At 48.5% G+C, this 16,670-nt stretch overlaps 1 protein-coding gene across 12 annotated transcripts in view; it reads right to left on the reverse strand.

Moving 5' to 3' along the window:
- Window positions 1–16,670, reverse strand: part of Snap25 (Synaptosomal-associated protein 25kDa) — a 294,533-nt gene that overhangs the window by 19,620 nt on the left and 258,243 nt on the right. For all 12 annotated transcript variants that reach the window (XM_077680842.1, XM_077680848.1, XM_077680850.1 and 9 more), the window contains one exon: window positions 15,505–15,649. In XM_077680842.1, the coding sequence (XP_077536968.1) occupies window positions 15,505–15,649 (145 nt within the window). The remainder of the gene's footprint in view (window positions 1–15,504; window positions 15,650–16,670) is intronic.

A 16,670-nucleotide genomic window follows, 5' to 3' on the forward strand; every position in this document is an offset into this window, starting at 1 on the left:
CCGCTGGCGTCACAGTGATTGCGTAAATAATGGTATACGACCTAAACTGGCTCGTACTGCACTCTTCATTACGAAATGTAATTTCAAGATTCACAGCTGCCTGTGCGACTGAGCCGATATAAACTTCAATTTCCGTTTCCTGTCGTGCGATACCATAAAGGACTGGAACGGTTCGTACAACCCGTGCTTTAAGCCTCCGTGTCCCCATACTTTTGCACTCGCTACACAAATATGAACAGCTTTACACTCGTCCAATCAACAGAGCAACCTAATTAGATTAGCAGGACTTCGGAACGCTGCCGCATCAAGGACTACGAATAAACAAGACGGTTTATCGTCTCCTAGATTGAAAAAAGAAGTACAAATGCGGCTTCGCGTTTATGGCCCCTCCGCTTAACGGCCTGCAGCAAGCGGTCCGTGTGGCGCCCACGCGAGCTTTCAGGCAGCGTAAACAGTATTACGGAACGTACCCACGCTTGCGTAGGCGATAGACGCACGGCACCGCACTGCGCCTGCGCAGTACCGTCCCAGGAGAGCGCGCTGGTGATCCGCGGCTTTATTAAGTGCGAGTCCCTTCCTTGGTCACGCCACGCTAAAACTCCTGAATACATAATGATAAGAAACCCTAAATACAAAGGCGCGACTTCGCCACGCTGGAAACACACTCACGCAGCCAAATTACGATGGCTACGAACGAACGGAAGCAAAAAAAAAAAAAAAAAAAGGCACCCGCAAGATGGGATGACGTCAGCTAAGCGAAACTGGCCCCGAGAACCCGACGGCGTAAAATAAAAAAGAAAAAACTGGCTGATTCCTCTGTCATAGGAGTCAGTAAAGCACGAAAGTGAAATGTGCAGCGAAATCTGCGGCTGAGCATGATTCGCGGGTCGGCGGCTATACTGAGGGTGTGCCAATTGGCGAGCGACGTCCTGCTGGCGGGCCTACTAGCGTGAAATATTGGGGTATCGCGGCATAAAACAGTTTCGTTATAAAATATAAAACCCGAAAACGAACAACCGTAAGTATAACGTACTGATGATGATGATGATGATTTCTATTGGTTTCCCCTTTGTATCGGGGGAGCAACCTTTATTACTCTTTAGTAATAAAGGTTGCTTTCCCGCAAGGAGTCCCTGTGTGCAGGGGTGCACCCTTTACAGGCCGCTTGCTTCGTTGTACTGGCGTTACTTCCGTGACGGATCTGACGCCAACGAAATCTTCGTGTATCCGGGATTAAAACACTTTTGTGTTAAAAAAAGGGATGTGCGGGGTAGGGGTAGGCACTGGCTATTCGCGCAACTTTCCGGGACGCCGACGAGGCAGTTTTTAACATCGAAAAACAAAGGCTCAAGCAGCATAAAAAAAACAACAAGAATCTCGCGTAAATCGTGAACAAAAGTAAGAAAGGCCGAGGAAAGAATGAATCGATGCATCGAACGTCGGACATTCCAAGATGTGCGGCGTGTGTATACGGTTCCCGACCAAGGAGCGGACTTAAACGATTTTCAAGACGCCACCGGGAAGCTTAGAAAACCTTCGAGTGCGCAAGAGAGCGTGTACTTAAGCCGCCGAAGACAATATCGCCTGGTTTAATCTTGGCGCTGTCACAAGGCATGCACGTTCACACGCCAGTCCTTAAAATGACGACGTGTCGGCTATTCCGAGGCTGTTCGCGTCAACGCCCTTTTTTAGAAAATACGCTATGCCTGAAATGACAGCCCGCCTACTCAGACATGAGTGGCGTCAAAAGCGCTGTCAGCCGAGAACACGAAGAAACATCGATCGCGCGATATGTTTAGCGCCTGTCCATTGCCTTATAGGAGCGAGCGCTGTCACACGTTGTGACACGTTGGCGTATAATACGAAAAGACACGTAATGTAAGTTCCGCAAGATGACATTCTCGTAAGAAGCCTATTCACGCAACGAGAACAGGGAACGGTCTTCGGGCGGCCACAAGAGTTGTTTTTTTTTTTCATCCACAAGCAGTTGAACGCCTAGCGGAACGCAATATTTTTTGCGTCTTTTCCTGCACAGTAAGCTGAACTTCGGCGCTGTCGGAATTTCCAGTTCATAGTTCGGGCGACTCGAAGTATGTGCACGTAGAGTCTAGCCTAGCCTCGTTGAATAATTATCATACGAGGGACGAAGGGTCTTCATTGAAATACCGATAGGATGCGAGTAAAGGGCAATGCAAACAATATTTGGTGTTTAAATTTCGGCGGTTCATGTCGATTGCAGCGTGGCGAGTGTGACACTGGTGGAACTTGCGCACTGCTTATGCCCTGTGCACCCAATAATGCGAGGAACTACTATTTAATGAAACTATCGATTCGGCGCAGTTAAACTGCCGCTTCGTAGGTCTAAATAAAAATGTATAGTTTAAACGCATTCATTATTAGCGGCGATAATTTCCGAGACTGCGAGAGTGGTTCCGGAGAATAGAGACGACACTTTTCATGCGCCCTGTACTACGTCTAAGCAAGCGAGCGCCACAACAATATAGAAAAGTAGACACACTAACGCGCCAGGAGTTTACGTTGCAATAGAACAATGTGAAAGGAATAAGCTCATTTGAAGGGCACGAAGGTGTTTCGAAGGAGAGTCGAAGCCCTGGCTTTGGGAGCTTTTTAAAACGACATAAGGCTCACTATAACAAAACAAAACAAAAGGAGGTCCGCGCGATCCTACCACCAACTCTGTGGACCTAACTACCGAAAGATGGAAATGAAGGGTCCAACGAAACAAACAATATAAAGCGATAACAGCGCCACCTACGTTCACCCCATCGGTCCCTCATCTCTCCGTACCCACTTTCGTTTTTATAATCTAGCTTACGGCGCTCAGCGACACTCCTTTATCTGCGTCTCGTCGAGTTTCGCCTTTGTGCAGCTCACTTCGATTCTGCCTGCCTAAGCCACTTCCAATAAATTGAGACTTTTAAGGACACAGTTCCGAAATTCGGCGGGTATTCGTGCACGAAGGGCCGGTATATTGTGGGTCAGCTCGAGTTAAGGACGGGCCAGAAAAAAAGTGCAGACATGCTCCATTCGAAGGGGACGAAGCGAAAATTTCATTTTGGATGAAAAGCCTGGCACTTTGCAGGCGAAGCTAAGGCGCGAAAAAGAAAAGAAAAAAAAATGACGAAAGGGAACTGGCGGAGCAGGGTCTCGAGGCTTTCTACTCCTTTCATCGCATAAGAACGCGACCGGTGCACATTTTCCGTTAATTTAATTCTTCCAATTAACGGGCAGCCTCACGGAAGTAACAACAAGGGCGTAGCCAGGGAAGGCTGCCTGTTACCGCATAATTTATTTTTCGCTGAATGCGTTCCGGAAAATTAACGAGCAGACGTTGCCGATGCAAATGAGCATCAGGATCTCCAGCATACGCTCGACAGACCTCTTTTGTCGGTATTACTTTAAAGTGCGGATAACTTTTGGGGACCTGCCTTATTGTCATACCCTCAAACAGAGCTTCGAAAAGACCACTGTTTCCCCTGGTAGGGATCGAACTTGGGCCCGTAACGTCGCATAGCCCATGTCAATCCCACTGGGCCACACAGGCACAGGTTCCTTTTATGTAAAATGTTGGGTGCGATCTTCGTGCTGCGCCGTTGCGACGGAGGCTGCCGTTGCTAGGCTGCTGAAAATAGGTGCACTATTATAACAAGCAAACAACAAAATCATAAACTGCCGCATTAATTGCCCCAAATTAACTAATCCAAACTCAATCTAGTGTCTCTATATACGCATTTTCAAAGGCTGCGGCGCCCTCTCGTGACTACTTGCGGTATCAACGCGAGGCTGGCGTTGAAACTTGTCAAAAGATGGCGCCACAGCACCTCTATCGAATCACTGCTTTGCACTTGACACATTCACGTTGAGTGAAACTGCTTTAATTTTTGGAATATGCATTAGAGTTCCCTGCTTCGTTCTCGCTTGCATTGGTAGAGATTTTTAGAGCCCCGTAACCCCGAATAATACTTTATGTGCCGCGGTTGTTTCGAATGTTTAAATTTACCGCGTGTTCACGACTATTTTGAATGGACGGGGGGCACGCGTGTGATACAACTGCTTATCTGTGTTTGCGCCTCTCTAATTTCAGTTAATGGAGCGAATGTTTTTTAAGGCTTTTCAGAAGCAACCGCGCTGACCTTTGTACCTTGGCCACCCTATACGCTTATAAGACAAATGCAAGCACAGGAGGAAAAGAAAAAAAGACGTATACCTGATAAGTATTGAAACAGTCGAACAATCACCCGATGTAATAACACAGTAAAAAAAATGTAACACTACGCGAACAGTGGCTGTAAAGGCCAAATAAATACATCCAACTGTGATATATGAATAAGCAACGATAATTAAGGTCGACCATACCGTAAACTCACCCGCAGCGCGACGCGACACCCCTGGCGGACATCGGCATGGCGGCCCGGCAAGTTCGACGCTAGAGTGCATTTAGCTTTACGTATAACCAACTGGTCACATTTTTTTTTTTATTAACTTCAAAGAAGCCTTCCTATTTTTATGTTCTGGAAATACAGATTGGAAGTTGCTAGAGTGCTTTAGTTTAGCGTGTTACCGTGTTACCGCACCGTTTACGCAGTTCCCGGACCTGACTGCGCACGTGTGCATTCGTTTCGGTGACGGATGGCCCGCATCCCCGTGCCCGCGCGCGCATGCGCAGCCGGGTCCCCGTACAACCGAAACGGTACGGTAACCCGCTAAGCTAAAACTCTCGCTTCTGAAGCCACGATAAATTGACGGAACGACTACATCACAGCATGCGGTCGTTACGACACTAAATGATAAGTACTCGATCAACGCTCGATGATCTGTAGTCGCGCCAAAGAGGCTCGTCCATCGGAATCAAGTCAACGGTAACTGAACCGGATTGTAACGTTGATCATTTGAGTGCAATCGTCGCAGGATCGCCCGGCCGCTGTCGAGCCGCAATGACAATCGTGCACGGGCAGACAACCACAGCCTACAGTCAGCCGCAAATAAAATGCGAACAGATAAAGTACAATGCAGAGATGCCGCTGATATGGTTGATTACCGTTAGCAACAGGCTCAGCTCGAACGCAAATACAAAAATTCCGACAACTCTTTACTCCTTCCGCCCTTCACTACACCCCCAACTTTTTTCTTCTTTCCTGTAAGCACCACAGCCCCATTACTGTAACGCGGGGCGTTGCCCTGTGACTGAGAAAAGCCGGCGTCGTCGTCGGCATTGCCGTGCGCGAAAAATCCCTTAGCGCCACGTTGCGGCCCCCACTGGATCCCGCAGGATCGTAAGACACATCGCGAACATATGGCGTGCGAGCGGAGCGGAAAGTTTTCATCCCTCGCACGCGCCGTGTGTGCGACTGAAGAGCATGGCAAGCGAATCATAATGCGATGCGAACGGGGCCCTATATCGCCACCGCGTTCTACGCGTAACGGAAAAAAGGTAAGCGTCTTCGAAAATTTTTCGCCTCGAATCAGTAAAACCTCGAAATCCGTGTTATCGGCCACGCATAACTTTCTGTTCGCGTTTCATTCGCGGCTGACTGTTACGAAACCGTGATGGCAGAACAAAACGAGGGAAGTAGGGAGAGAAAAAAGAAGATGGGGAGTGAGAGGCGAGGGAGGATGATTGGGAAAGGGTGATGCGGCCGAAGAGGAGGTGCGAAATAAGTGCACAACGGCGGACTGGGGCGTGAGAGAGAGGAAGAAAGAGAGAGTGAGTGAGTGTGGGTGAGTGTCGGTTAGTGTGTGAGCAGACGAGACACCACCGGTGAGTAGTAGGAGGAAGAGGAGGAGGAGGAGGCACACGGGTGCAGACGACCACCACCACGGCACATCCACCTTGACACCAGCGGCACCAGCACGAGCAGGTAGAAGAGAGAGAGAGAGAGAAGAGAGAGGGGGAAGGGGAGAGAAGAGAGGGAAAACAAACACGGCAACGACAAACACCGACAGACAACACCACAACCACTGGCACTAACGGGCACTGGACATCTCGCCGCAGCGGCGACGACGGAGCGAGAGACAGAGAAAGATAGAGCGAGCACTTATGAAGCAACGGCGCTGATCACGGCGCAGCGTATTGTGTCGCAACAGAACGCTAGAAAAAAAATAGGGCTTTGTGTCGCGGAAACGCGCAAGAAGCTCAGTGTGCGTGTGGCAATGAGCGCTGTCAAAGACAACTAAAACTACCAACTAGCTTCTACACGCCGCTATGTAAGAAAAGTTTGAGATCGTGTACACAAGAGCCCCAGCTTGCCTTATGCCTACAATTCATCTTATCTTCGTGATTACGGTCACCGGCACTTCAATAAATTATTTTGCGCTTGTTTCGCACAACACCTCGTAATTACTTTTAGCATACGGCGGTGCGCCTGGAATTTGAAGTTAGTGGACGCAACGAGAGTTACTACACGCTCGAAGTGCAACAGAAAAATAACGAGAGGACTATTAATTCTGTTCCGCTCCAGTACAAACAACAGTAGCTCTATAATAAATCGGTAATCAAGAAAGTCCGGCGAGAAGCCGGAGTGAGGGTTCGGTTGCTATTTGTCCTGTCTCGAATAAACCCTGTATCGCAGTAGCGAAGGCCAAACATTGCGGCAAGCCGACCGAGCGGAGGTCACCGCACAAAACATGCTTTACCCGTTCCGACTCGTATTTGCTCTTTGGCGGTCACATATCCCCAATGCCTGAACGCAGCCCAGGCTCGCAGAAAAAAAAAAAGGAATACGAAGAAAAGAAGCAAGGCTGCTGCTGCGTGAACGGTCAGTAACATGAGCCTGTGTACATTGACCGCGTTCTATTGCAAGGCCGCCAACATCCCATTATTATTTATAGTGCCGAGCAGAACTGCTTGATAAAAAATGCAGTTGTGTGAACGCTGCTACTAGTGTTACCCCAAGAAAATAACAAAGATAAGAATAAAAAAACACGGTGGAATCAACAAGCAACAGCTTATTCTCGCTTCGCTAATGCTCGAAATAATATTGTGCCGAAGGCCTCCCTATCTTTTTGCGATGCAACAGAGGTACTGCTACTGTATTCAGCTGAACAAAAGTCGAAGTATTAAAGCAGATAATTTCTTTGGAACGAAATCACCCCGAGTGTGCCATTTATCCGAAAAATGAAAAAAATACGCTAGAGCCCGAAACCTCAGACTAATCCAGTGGGCGTCGACATTAGTATAAATGAAACATGAAGTCGAAATGGCTTGCTCTGTAAAACACCTACACCGATATTTTGTTTCCCAGACACCGCAAGTTCGTGCAGAGTTTGTTTGCATTGAATATTGCCACAGAAAATTACGCAAAGGAGAGGGGGAAAATGTAAAACCAAAGAGAGTGTAAAACAAAGCGCAAAAGAAAGTGTAAAACAAAATAGAATAGCGCAGACGTGAGCGTGTTCCTAGTAACACCAATCACTATTACTGTGGTCTCGGTTTTGATCAATATTACCGTCAGTTTGTCGGATTTTTTGGGAGTGACTAGCGCAATCCTACTACAATATACCGGTAGCGCGCGAACGTCAGTCGACCCCTTAAATTCAGAACCTACCAGTAATACTGATAGAATACAGAGAATGACGGCGTACCGCTAACGCAATCAGAAGCGAAAGGAAGACAAGACAAGGCTTTAGTTCAAAACTCAGTGCGTTCCAGCATCCGGTAACACAAATGCTACGTGCAACATCAACGGCCCCTCATAACCCGTTGTCATCCGTCACTGCGCTGAGACCTTCAGTTACCCAAGCAAACGGTGTCGCCGTCTCTTTTCACTGTAATATGTTACGCACGCGACACTCTTTTTATTAAAGTACGTGGTCTCAATGAACGGCAACTGACGGGTAAACCAAGTTTGCAAGCGTCGAGAGAAGCTTGATAAGATGTGGTCTATTAGAAGTTTACATTGCGTGGTCACGATTACAGGTTATGCACTTTTATAGGAGGAAAAGCGCCTACCGGCAGTATGTAGAAAAAAAGCCCTCTTTCCTATCAGTGCCCCGAAGACAAGTAAAGATCAAATGCACAGCATTTCCGAGGGGGTGCGCCGGCAAGTCGTATCTCTCTATCGCGGGTCCCGTGTCGCCATCTTTCGGAGGCGCGGGACAACTTGTGGCGCTTTCGAAACAAACCAGAAATGAGTGAAGGATATAAGGCGCGTTCGGTGCATTGAAATCTGTGTCGGTTTCCTGGCTCAGTCGGTAGTGCGCCGGGCACCTTGCGTTCCGCCCGCGGCGTCATGGGTTCGAAACCGGGCGCCGGAAACTGTTATTTCTTTTATAGTGTAGTGGCCTGCCTGCGGACTACGACAAGGCACGCCAACGCCGCGTGACATTGTGAGTTACTAAAATGCTATGATTTAAAAGGGTTGCAAGAGGATTGGCTGTACGTAAACAGACGTGGAGCTGACGCCGTACCAAAAGTGTCATCTCGTTTGTCGCACTGAACGCGAGAACCCTTAACACTAACACTTAACACTAGAAGGCCATTCCAGGTCCCGAAACACGGCCGAGATTACCGACGGACATTCCCCGAATTTGCGAACAAATTCCGATACCCTCCCTCAGGGGAGTCTTCACTCGTGCAATGCTTTCTTCCATTTTTACTGAGGTTGCGATTGTCAAAATCGAGGTTAAATTAATTTCAAGCCGGTTATTTTCTTAATTTCCTTCGTTGAAAACACTGAACGCCGCCCTAGAACACAAAAAATGCGGTATGCAAGGGTAACGCCCTAAACCTCACAAGACGAAGCCGAAATAAATAAAATTAGACATCAGCTAAAAATCAAAGGAATAAGTTCCAGTACTTCTCACGTAGGGAAAAAAAAAAAAAAGATCAAAACGAAGGAACAGCGAGGCTAACAACGCGCAAAGAGAAAGAGATGGTATTACTGCTTTCTGACCTACGACTAAAACCCATCTGCCAAGCTAAGGAAAAGTAATCGTTTCTCGGAGACGAGTTAATGCTGTAATTGAACCAAGCCTGCAAGAAGGCCTCGACGTGATGAACGCGAGCACTTATAGCGGATGATCGCTGTATATGTGAGAGCTTTCTTTCCCGGTCTATCTCGCCCCCTTTCTCCCTGCGCATGCGCCGCGCACCCAGAAAGAGGGCAGCCTGTCTTGATTTTACCCCACCGGCCAAACCGCTACAGCTCCCTGCCTAACCAACAGTCATAGTTAATTATTTCCACGTCTGGACGAAACCCCGGCCGAAATGACTAATAGTAATTAACATTAAAAACACCCCGGCTATACGAGTGAGCGGTGCGTGTTTATTCTGTCCGGTAATAAATAATCAAGACAGAGTGCTCTCGCGCAAGCGGCGCGGCGCATGCGCACAGAGCCGCGAGGGTGCGATCAAGCGAATAAAACTTCTCGCATCCTTCCCGCTATAAATCACCGCAAAGCCTAGGCGCAGGATTCGCGAACAACGAGCTCATCTGGCCCACCAAAGCACTTGATTACGGGGATGGGCTCGACGCCAGACACTGCGGGTCCGCTAATCCTAAACGGCACAAATGGGTACGTGACGACTAAAGAAACAAAAAAAAAAAATTATACTGTGAAACCACGCCGGTCAGACTAACTCGATCCTTGGGTCAGAAAAATTAATTGTCTGTCACCGATGTGACCTTTATTAACGGGAATGGATCATCACCTACTTAGTCTACGTGACGCCAGGAAGGAGCTTGGCGGTTCTTTTTTTGCGGTTGTTCCCAGAGCCGCTCCTTCTTACGCTCACACGTCGACTACGGCTCGTTGGTTCATTATGTCACCCCGTACTTCAATGTTTGATTCATTAATATTCATTATGCCTTTTTTTTTTCTCGGTCGCAAGTTTTTTTTTTTTTTTTCGGCCGCAGCAAACAATCAGAGGTGTCCTTGGTTGGTTTTGTGGACTTGATTTTGACGCGGTGCTCCGTTCTAATTTGCGCTTGACCTGTCACTCGGTTTCATTTCTTCCACCCTTGTTTTTCGTTTCTTTTGCGAATTTTCTCTTTCATTTCTTGCTTTCTAGTTTTTTTCCCCTAAAGTTATGACGGCTACCCGAAAATTATTTTCCGCGTCGTAACGTTCGTTCTCCATTTGCATACATTTCATTAGCGCTTTTAAATGGAAAGGGCCAAATTCATTGTTTGGAAGAAATCTAGCTCGTGCCAGTGCCCGCCAATTTTCACCTTACAATAAGGCGGGGGTGGGGGCGATTATTAAGGAGTTTAACAGTGGAGAAGCGGTACCGGAATAACAACCCGTAGGCTTTTTTTTTTTTTTTTTGCTAAAGACATGTGTTCAAGTAACAGCCTATAACCCTACTTTCTGCCTTCCCAATAGTAAGAACGAGTCGCATTAACCGTATCGTTCCAGTCATGTATGCAAAAAAAAATGACCGGTTCCGCTCGCCAAATGAAGATAGCGGTATGTTTTACTACTAAATATAGTCGACAGTTAGCATCGACGGCCACGCAGCGGCGAAACTACCCAGAGTCAAGCTGAACAAAGAAAAAAAAAATCCAGGCAGCCTCACCAATGAAACTCGCACGCTACTCGCCATTCTGGTACCAACAATTTTTTGTGCGTATCCCACAACGGGAGTGGTTAGCTAATTTTTTAAATAATTTATTTCGGAAGAAACGTGGCAGATTCCTAGGGACTCTGGAGAGCCTTTGAAAAATAGCCACTTCCGCTGCTTCAATTAGGATACGTTTTGAGAGGACTATAAAATAGGGACAGCAAAAAAAAAAAAAAAAAAAAAAAAAAGTTGCGACTAAAGTCGTGTCGCCCGTACCGAGCTTAATCAGATTCTGCTCGGTTTCTCCGGAATATTCTTAGCCGACGAACGTGATCTAATTCGTTTTAGACCAGGCGGCCATTAGTACGAGAGTTACGGCTCCCTCGCAGCGACGCGTTTCCTTTTGAAGGCAATCTGTTACAAAGCACGTTTTCGGCATTTGCTTAAAAAAACTGCGACAGTTAGCTCCCTCGTCTGTCTAAAAAAAAAAAGCAGAGAAGCTTGTAACTACCGTAAACTAATCGCGCAGGCGACACGCATACTCTAATTTCTTTACCTCACGATCCCTAGAATGGCTGCTCGGAAAAACGAGGAGAACAGCTGAGTTAGGTTTAAAAAAGTCCAGGCTAGAACAGCTACGCTACGGAGAAAACGAAGCACTAAACGGCAACAAGATTTCGATTGGAGTAGTTGCCATTAAAACAATTGGCCGCGTATCCGCTGCCTTCGCTGCAAATGAGAAAAAAAAAAACGGCACTGTTTCGGCCGCCTCTGCCACGTAACGGCTTCCCCCTCCTTTCTCTTCGCTATTCCCCTTTACTGCCTCCGATTCAATCCTACCTTTCCCAAGATTGCCTCGTCACCTTCCTTCCGATCATCACCCTCTTACTTTCCATACTCCCCCTCAATTACCCTTCCGCGTTCGGGCGCTACTGCCCGCATTCCCTTAATTTCTGCCTCACCCTTCCGTTCACTCTATCTCAGGCACATGTTTGGCCCCGTCCAACCCTCTACCTCCCCCACCACGTTTCTCCCCGTCATATGTCTCCATCCTCTTCATTTCCCTCGAGTGTTCCATTGCTCCTCCCTCTTTTTCTATTCCCCTCATCCTTTTTAGCCTTGTTGCTCTTCCTATCTGCCTTCTCACCATCTCTCCCTTTCGCATATCCTCCTCTCTCAAATTACTTTCTCCACCACATACCCCTCATATTCACCACTCAGCGGCTTCCCTCAAGTCACCTCGATTCCCCCTCTGCCTCCATCCCTCACACTCTCCCTGCCCCGATTTTCATTCCCAACCCCAATTATCAGCCCTCTCCCTCCTCCACTGCTCCTCGCATTTTCTATTTATCCTACTCCACCACCTCACCGTTTCCCTCGCACTTATCCCTCACAGACCCCCTCCACCCGTTACGCTTTCCTTCATCCTCCAAGTCATCCTCTCCCAACTCCAACTCTTCCGTCCCCTGCTTCTCCTCTCCTTCCCAATACCATCACGTTTTCCCCATCCTTTCCCTTCTTACCTCTCCCCGTCTTTATATCTCCCCCCTCCGATCGCCCTCCCTCTAAGCCTAACGAGGTGCGATTCCTTACTCGTACCAGCGCTACTCCTACACTTCAGCATCTCAAACTGCTGCGTACGGGAGCCACAGCGGCAATCTTCCGCGGGCCAAATTGCCCTTGAACAGAAGAACTACGACGGAGGGGCTAAGCGGTTCTCATATCGGCCCACTATTTGCCGCTCCGTTCTACGCACCGTAAAATAACGAAAAGAGCTTCGCGCAATATCCGCAAATGGTATTTGACTGCGCACGGCACCAATACTGCGTCTACCCATGCATAAACCGGAAAGCGAACGCAATCACAACGCCGCTCGTTCCGTGCGTAATAAGGAGCTCGAAAACAAGCGAGAGATATGGCAACGTAACGAGGTTGACTATGCAAGCCTAAGAACCACTGATCGACACCGGTATTTATTTCCCCTTAACTCTACTTCTACGAGGCACGCGATGAAGACGGCGGGCGACCAAACCAACTCAAGGACTGGCCGGCCGGCATCGTCGTTAGCGAATAAAGTAGGCCTCGTTAATTCTCCCAGCCGAAGGAGCAGCCCTGCAAATCACTTCCGCCTCCACCGGCGCTTGATGGCTGCAAGGCCATTCACAAAACGCCCGCACCCTGGAAATGGGAACTGCAGCCACGTGAATTGCGGGACGGTTAAATATTTACCGATTAGAACAGCGCGCGCTGCTAGCCCGTGCGGACAACAAACGGGCGGCAGGGTCGTTACGTGGCGCCCAGGAACGTCGTTAGGCTTCACTCGAGTCACGTGCTACACCGGCCGAGTGTAGTTCGAGCGCCGAATTAAAGTGCGCTGCTTCACATTCACGGCTCCCCTGCTCCTCCCGGATACCCTCGCAATAAATATTCCGGAAAGAAACAGAAACGTGCAGAGCATATGTTTGCTTCGCTGCAAATAACACGACAGCGCTTGTGCCGTTGCCAGACGTTGTCCCTATTCATTTATTCGGTTGCCCATTTCGCATACGAAAGACTAATCAAGATTTCTAATTTAATTACAACTTGCTGCCTTAATGGACAAAAGTGCGATAGCCCTGCCACGGCCGCGACGGATTCGTGAAGGTACAGGCGCCGAGGTGCAAGGTATGCTTGCATTCTGTACGGCGTTCACCACTGACTAACGAGCGAGGACGCACCAACCCGCGCTTCCTGAAGAAACAGGGGAGTTTCTTTTTTTTTTTTTTTTTGCATGACGATGTCCAGTTTTAAGGAAGCATCATTTGATCAAACTTTTGATAACCGGCATTGCGAAATTTAGAAGCAAAAAAATCCTCGTGCCCTTCGGTCGTTCATTTACACGACAGACGCACAAGCACTGGACATATCGGTCTTTCCGACATCCGTTTAATTGTCCTTGTTGTTGTTCCATCAGGAAAATTGAGCCTTTAATAGAATGCCCACGCTCGTCGCTGGCGCTAATCCCGTATAGCCTACAGGACATACGATATGTCGAGCAAAACCGAAATCACTGCTCTTCATTCGTTATTTCTGTAAAGCTATTGCTGTGAAATCAGTTTACACGCACGAAGGCAGCTGCGAAATACGAGGAGCTTTGTTCTTTCCTGGGATAGGAGGCAGACCTGTAATCGTGACCACTAAATAGCGACGTCTATAACAGACGCCGAAACCGTTAGCTGGAACGATGTAGCTAAGGCTTAATTCTTCGGCGGTGCTGAGCCTAATGGGTCGACGTAACGTTTGCGATAGATTTAAGTTTGGGTAATAGGCATAAACAAGCATCAACCGTAGTTATCGAGGGAAAAAAAGTTTAAAGAAATCAATTAAACACGTCTGTGCGTTCACGGCCCGCCTCTAGCGTCTCCCACGAATGTTTCAGTAATCAACACGGCAACCCACATTGTTACGAAGGAAGCACGGGTTTTCCTTAAAAATCGTCCAGATAAACAAGCAAACATTAACTCGATCGATGATACAAATTCACTTTTGCAGCCCTCCTATTTTCGAGAGGGCACCCTAATCCCACCCATTAACGAACGCACTGTCTATACCCTCCCACTCGTGAGAGCGGCATTTCGTAAAGCGTCTCCATTTATTCGGGAGTGTCGTCATGAGTAGCAGAAATGCTGTGTACGTATAACATTCAGCGAATTGAAGGCCCCGAACGTTTACGAAAAAAAAAAAACTGTGGAGAGAGTGCATGTGTGTGTGTGTGTGTGTGTGTGTTGGGCATGCACGCAACAGGCGAACGTTTTTAGACCACAGTAATCTAAAAACGTCGCCTCAAATGTACTCCGCCTCACTGATTCTTCGCAGAGCCATTCCACTAAACACAGGAAATACTAGGTCGGATAATTATTGCTCTCCGCTTGCTAACGAAATCACCCCGCAACCGCAGCACCGATACTTTCCCTAACCGGGTAACCCATGCGAAATATACGCGCGACTACAGCGGGAGAAACGTTAACAGCGGAAAATGCGGCATCCGTATGATAATCACCGTTACCACCATTTGCCTATTTATACCCACTCTCCCTGCGAGACCACTGCGCCCTCTATCAGCGGGTCTGAGAACCTGCCTCTATCCCCGCGTGACGCACGACCGTCAGCAGACGGACGAAAAGGCTCGACCTACAACAGCTGCGCTGTTAAAAGAAAGACAAAGAGGAAGAAAAAAGTAGGGGGCCCCGCACTCATTTTCACCGGCGAATGATGATAAAACACCCAGATTTCGCGGATCGTCCCAACACTGACGACAAACAAAAGCTTTTTTTTTGCTTTTACAAGAAACTGCCCTACCCAAGAATTTCTGCCCGCACTCCCTTGAATGCTCTTCTGAATTAACTACGCTTAACTTCCAGCGAGAAAGCGGCGTTTGTAACCGGCGTTTGTACCCGGCGCTCACAACAACTGAGCCGTGTTTCTCAGCTGACCGTGCGGAATGCGCGGCGGATTGGAAAAATGCTCCGGGGCTATTTTTGACTGTCCACCGGAGTTCCGTAACGTGCATTTGACCACGAGGGGCGTATTCCGTTTGTTTTCTTTTTTTTTTTCTCGCCTTCACCGCGAAAAATGACAGAAGAGTGCGAATGAGAGTTGTCCGCTATGCCGGGTGATGAAGATGCGGCGAGAACAAATGACAACAATTAAGAACTGACTCTGACCATGAAAGTTTATAAAAACGCAAGTTTTGTTTCCCGTACGCGAGGCTCCTTCAGAACCCAGTGAGGCGGAGTAGGCGGTGGTCCGCAAAATGCCGTGGCATGCGATGTGTACGTTTGCTGTGCACGGACTAATGCTGCGAGTGTGGAGTAATAATAGGTGTTGCGCGCGTGTACGCGTGTGTTGTGCGGAAGCGCGAACGAGAAAAGCAGAGAGAGAGACACACACAGGGAGAGGGGGATAAAAAGGGGCGAGGATGGGCCCCTGCAATAGCGACGTACCTTCTGGTTGATCCTGTCGATCTGCCGATTTTGCGACTCAATCTCGCTGCCCATGTCGATAGCCATGTTACGCAGGTTCCCGATCATGGTGGACACTTGTACCATGTTATCCTCCATCTCCGTCTCACGGTCGTCGTTTGTTATCCTGTGCACAGGTTAAGTAGAGGAGGGGGAGGAGGAGGAAGAGTTGAAGATGAAACATTTTCTTGCAAAAGCAAAAAAAAAAAAAAAAAAAAAAAAAGACACTCCCGTATCCATGACATGGCGACCAGCGAAGCTATGGGTTTAGCGCGTAACACGCTGCATTTACGTGCCTTCCGCGCTCATTTTACTCTATTTTTGGCCGGAAGGTCCCCTACTTCCAATCCTCCTCCCTTATCACTGACCTCACTGGTCACCCAGGAAAGGTGACGCGAATGGAAAGGGATGTGACGTCACTTTGGGGTCATGATCTCGAGCCGACCCTTAGAAACTCGACTAAGCCGTTCAGCCCCTAGCGAACACGTTTCTGACCGGTGACCCTGGAAAGAATTGCCGAAATAGTCGGCTTTAGGTTAACGTTAGCGCTAACCTTGTACGGCCCACTGCCACACGATCAGAAAAGCACCCCTTACATACTTCCTGACAGCAGCCGCTGTGAAAGGATAGTAAGCGCGAGTAATTTGCGCCCAGTCTTATAGCGAAACAAGAGACGATATGACAGAGACCAAGCAGCCAATCGGAATCCGACAAAATTTAGCATTAAGTAAGGAGCATTCAAAGCTTTGTCCCTCTCGGCGTTACTTCACCAACCTCTGGAAAGGGCAGCGAATGCCAGCGACCTGGCATGCAACGCTGCCCAGCTTTTACGTAGCAACCCTTGGACGTGCGCATTGTTCGGACGTCGATAATGCGCGGCGCCCTTTATACATACGAACTACGCATGAAAAGTGCAGCCCAAAATACGCCCCCGCACCCCGTGCCGGAACTGGCGCCGAATAAAGCTCCCGGCCGGTGCGCGTACGGTAATCGTTGCGGCGACCCGAAGACCAGCGCGCGTGACCGGTGCACGCACGACACGCCTCCCGATCGAAGCGGCGAGGATTGAGCGAGACCGAATGCGGTCCGAATGGGCGTAAGACGGGTGGCGGCGGTGGCGTAATTATAGCGCCGCGAAGGATCACCAA

This window comes from Haemaphysalis longicornis, unplaced genomic scaffold (assembly GCF_048455015.1).
Source record: "Haemaphysalis longicornis isolate Haplotype H1 unplaced genomic scaffold, Haemaphysalis longicornis Haplotype H1 scaffold_8, whole genome shotgun sequence".
Classification (NCBI taxonomy): domain Eukaryota; kingdom Metazoa; phylum Arthropoda; class Arachnida; order Ixodida; family Ixodidae; genus Haemaphysalis; species Haemaphysalis longicornis.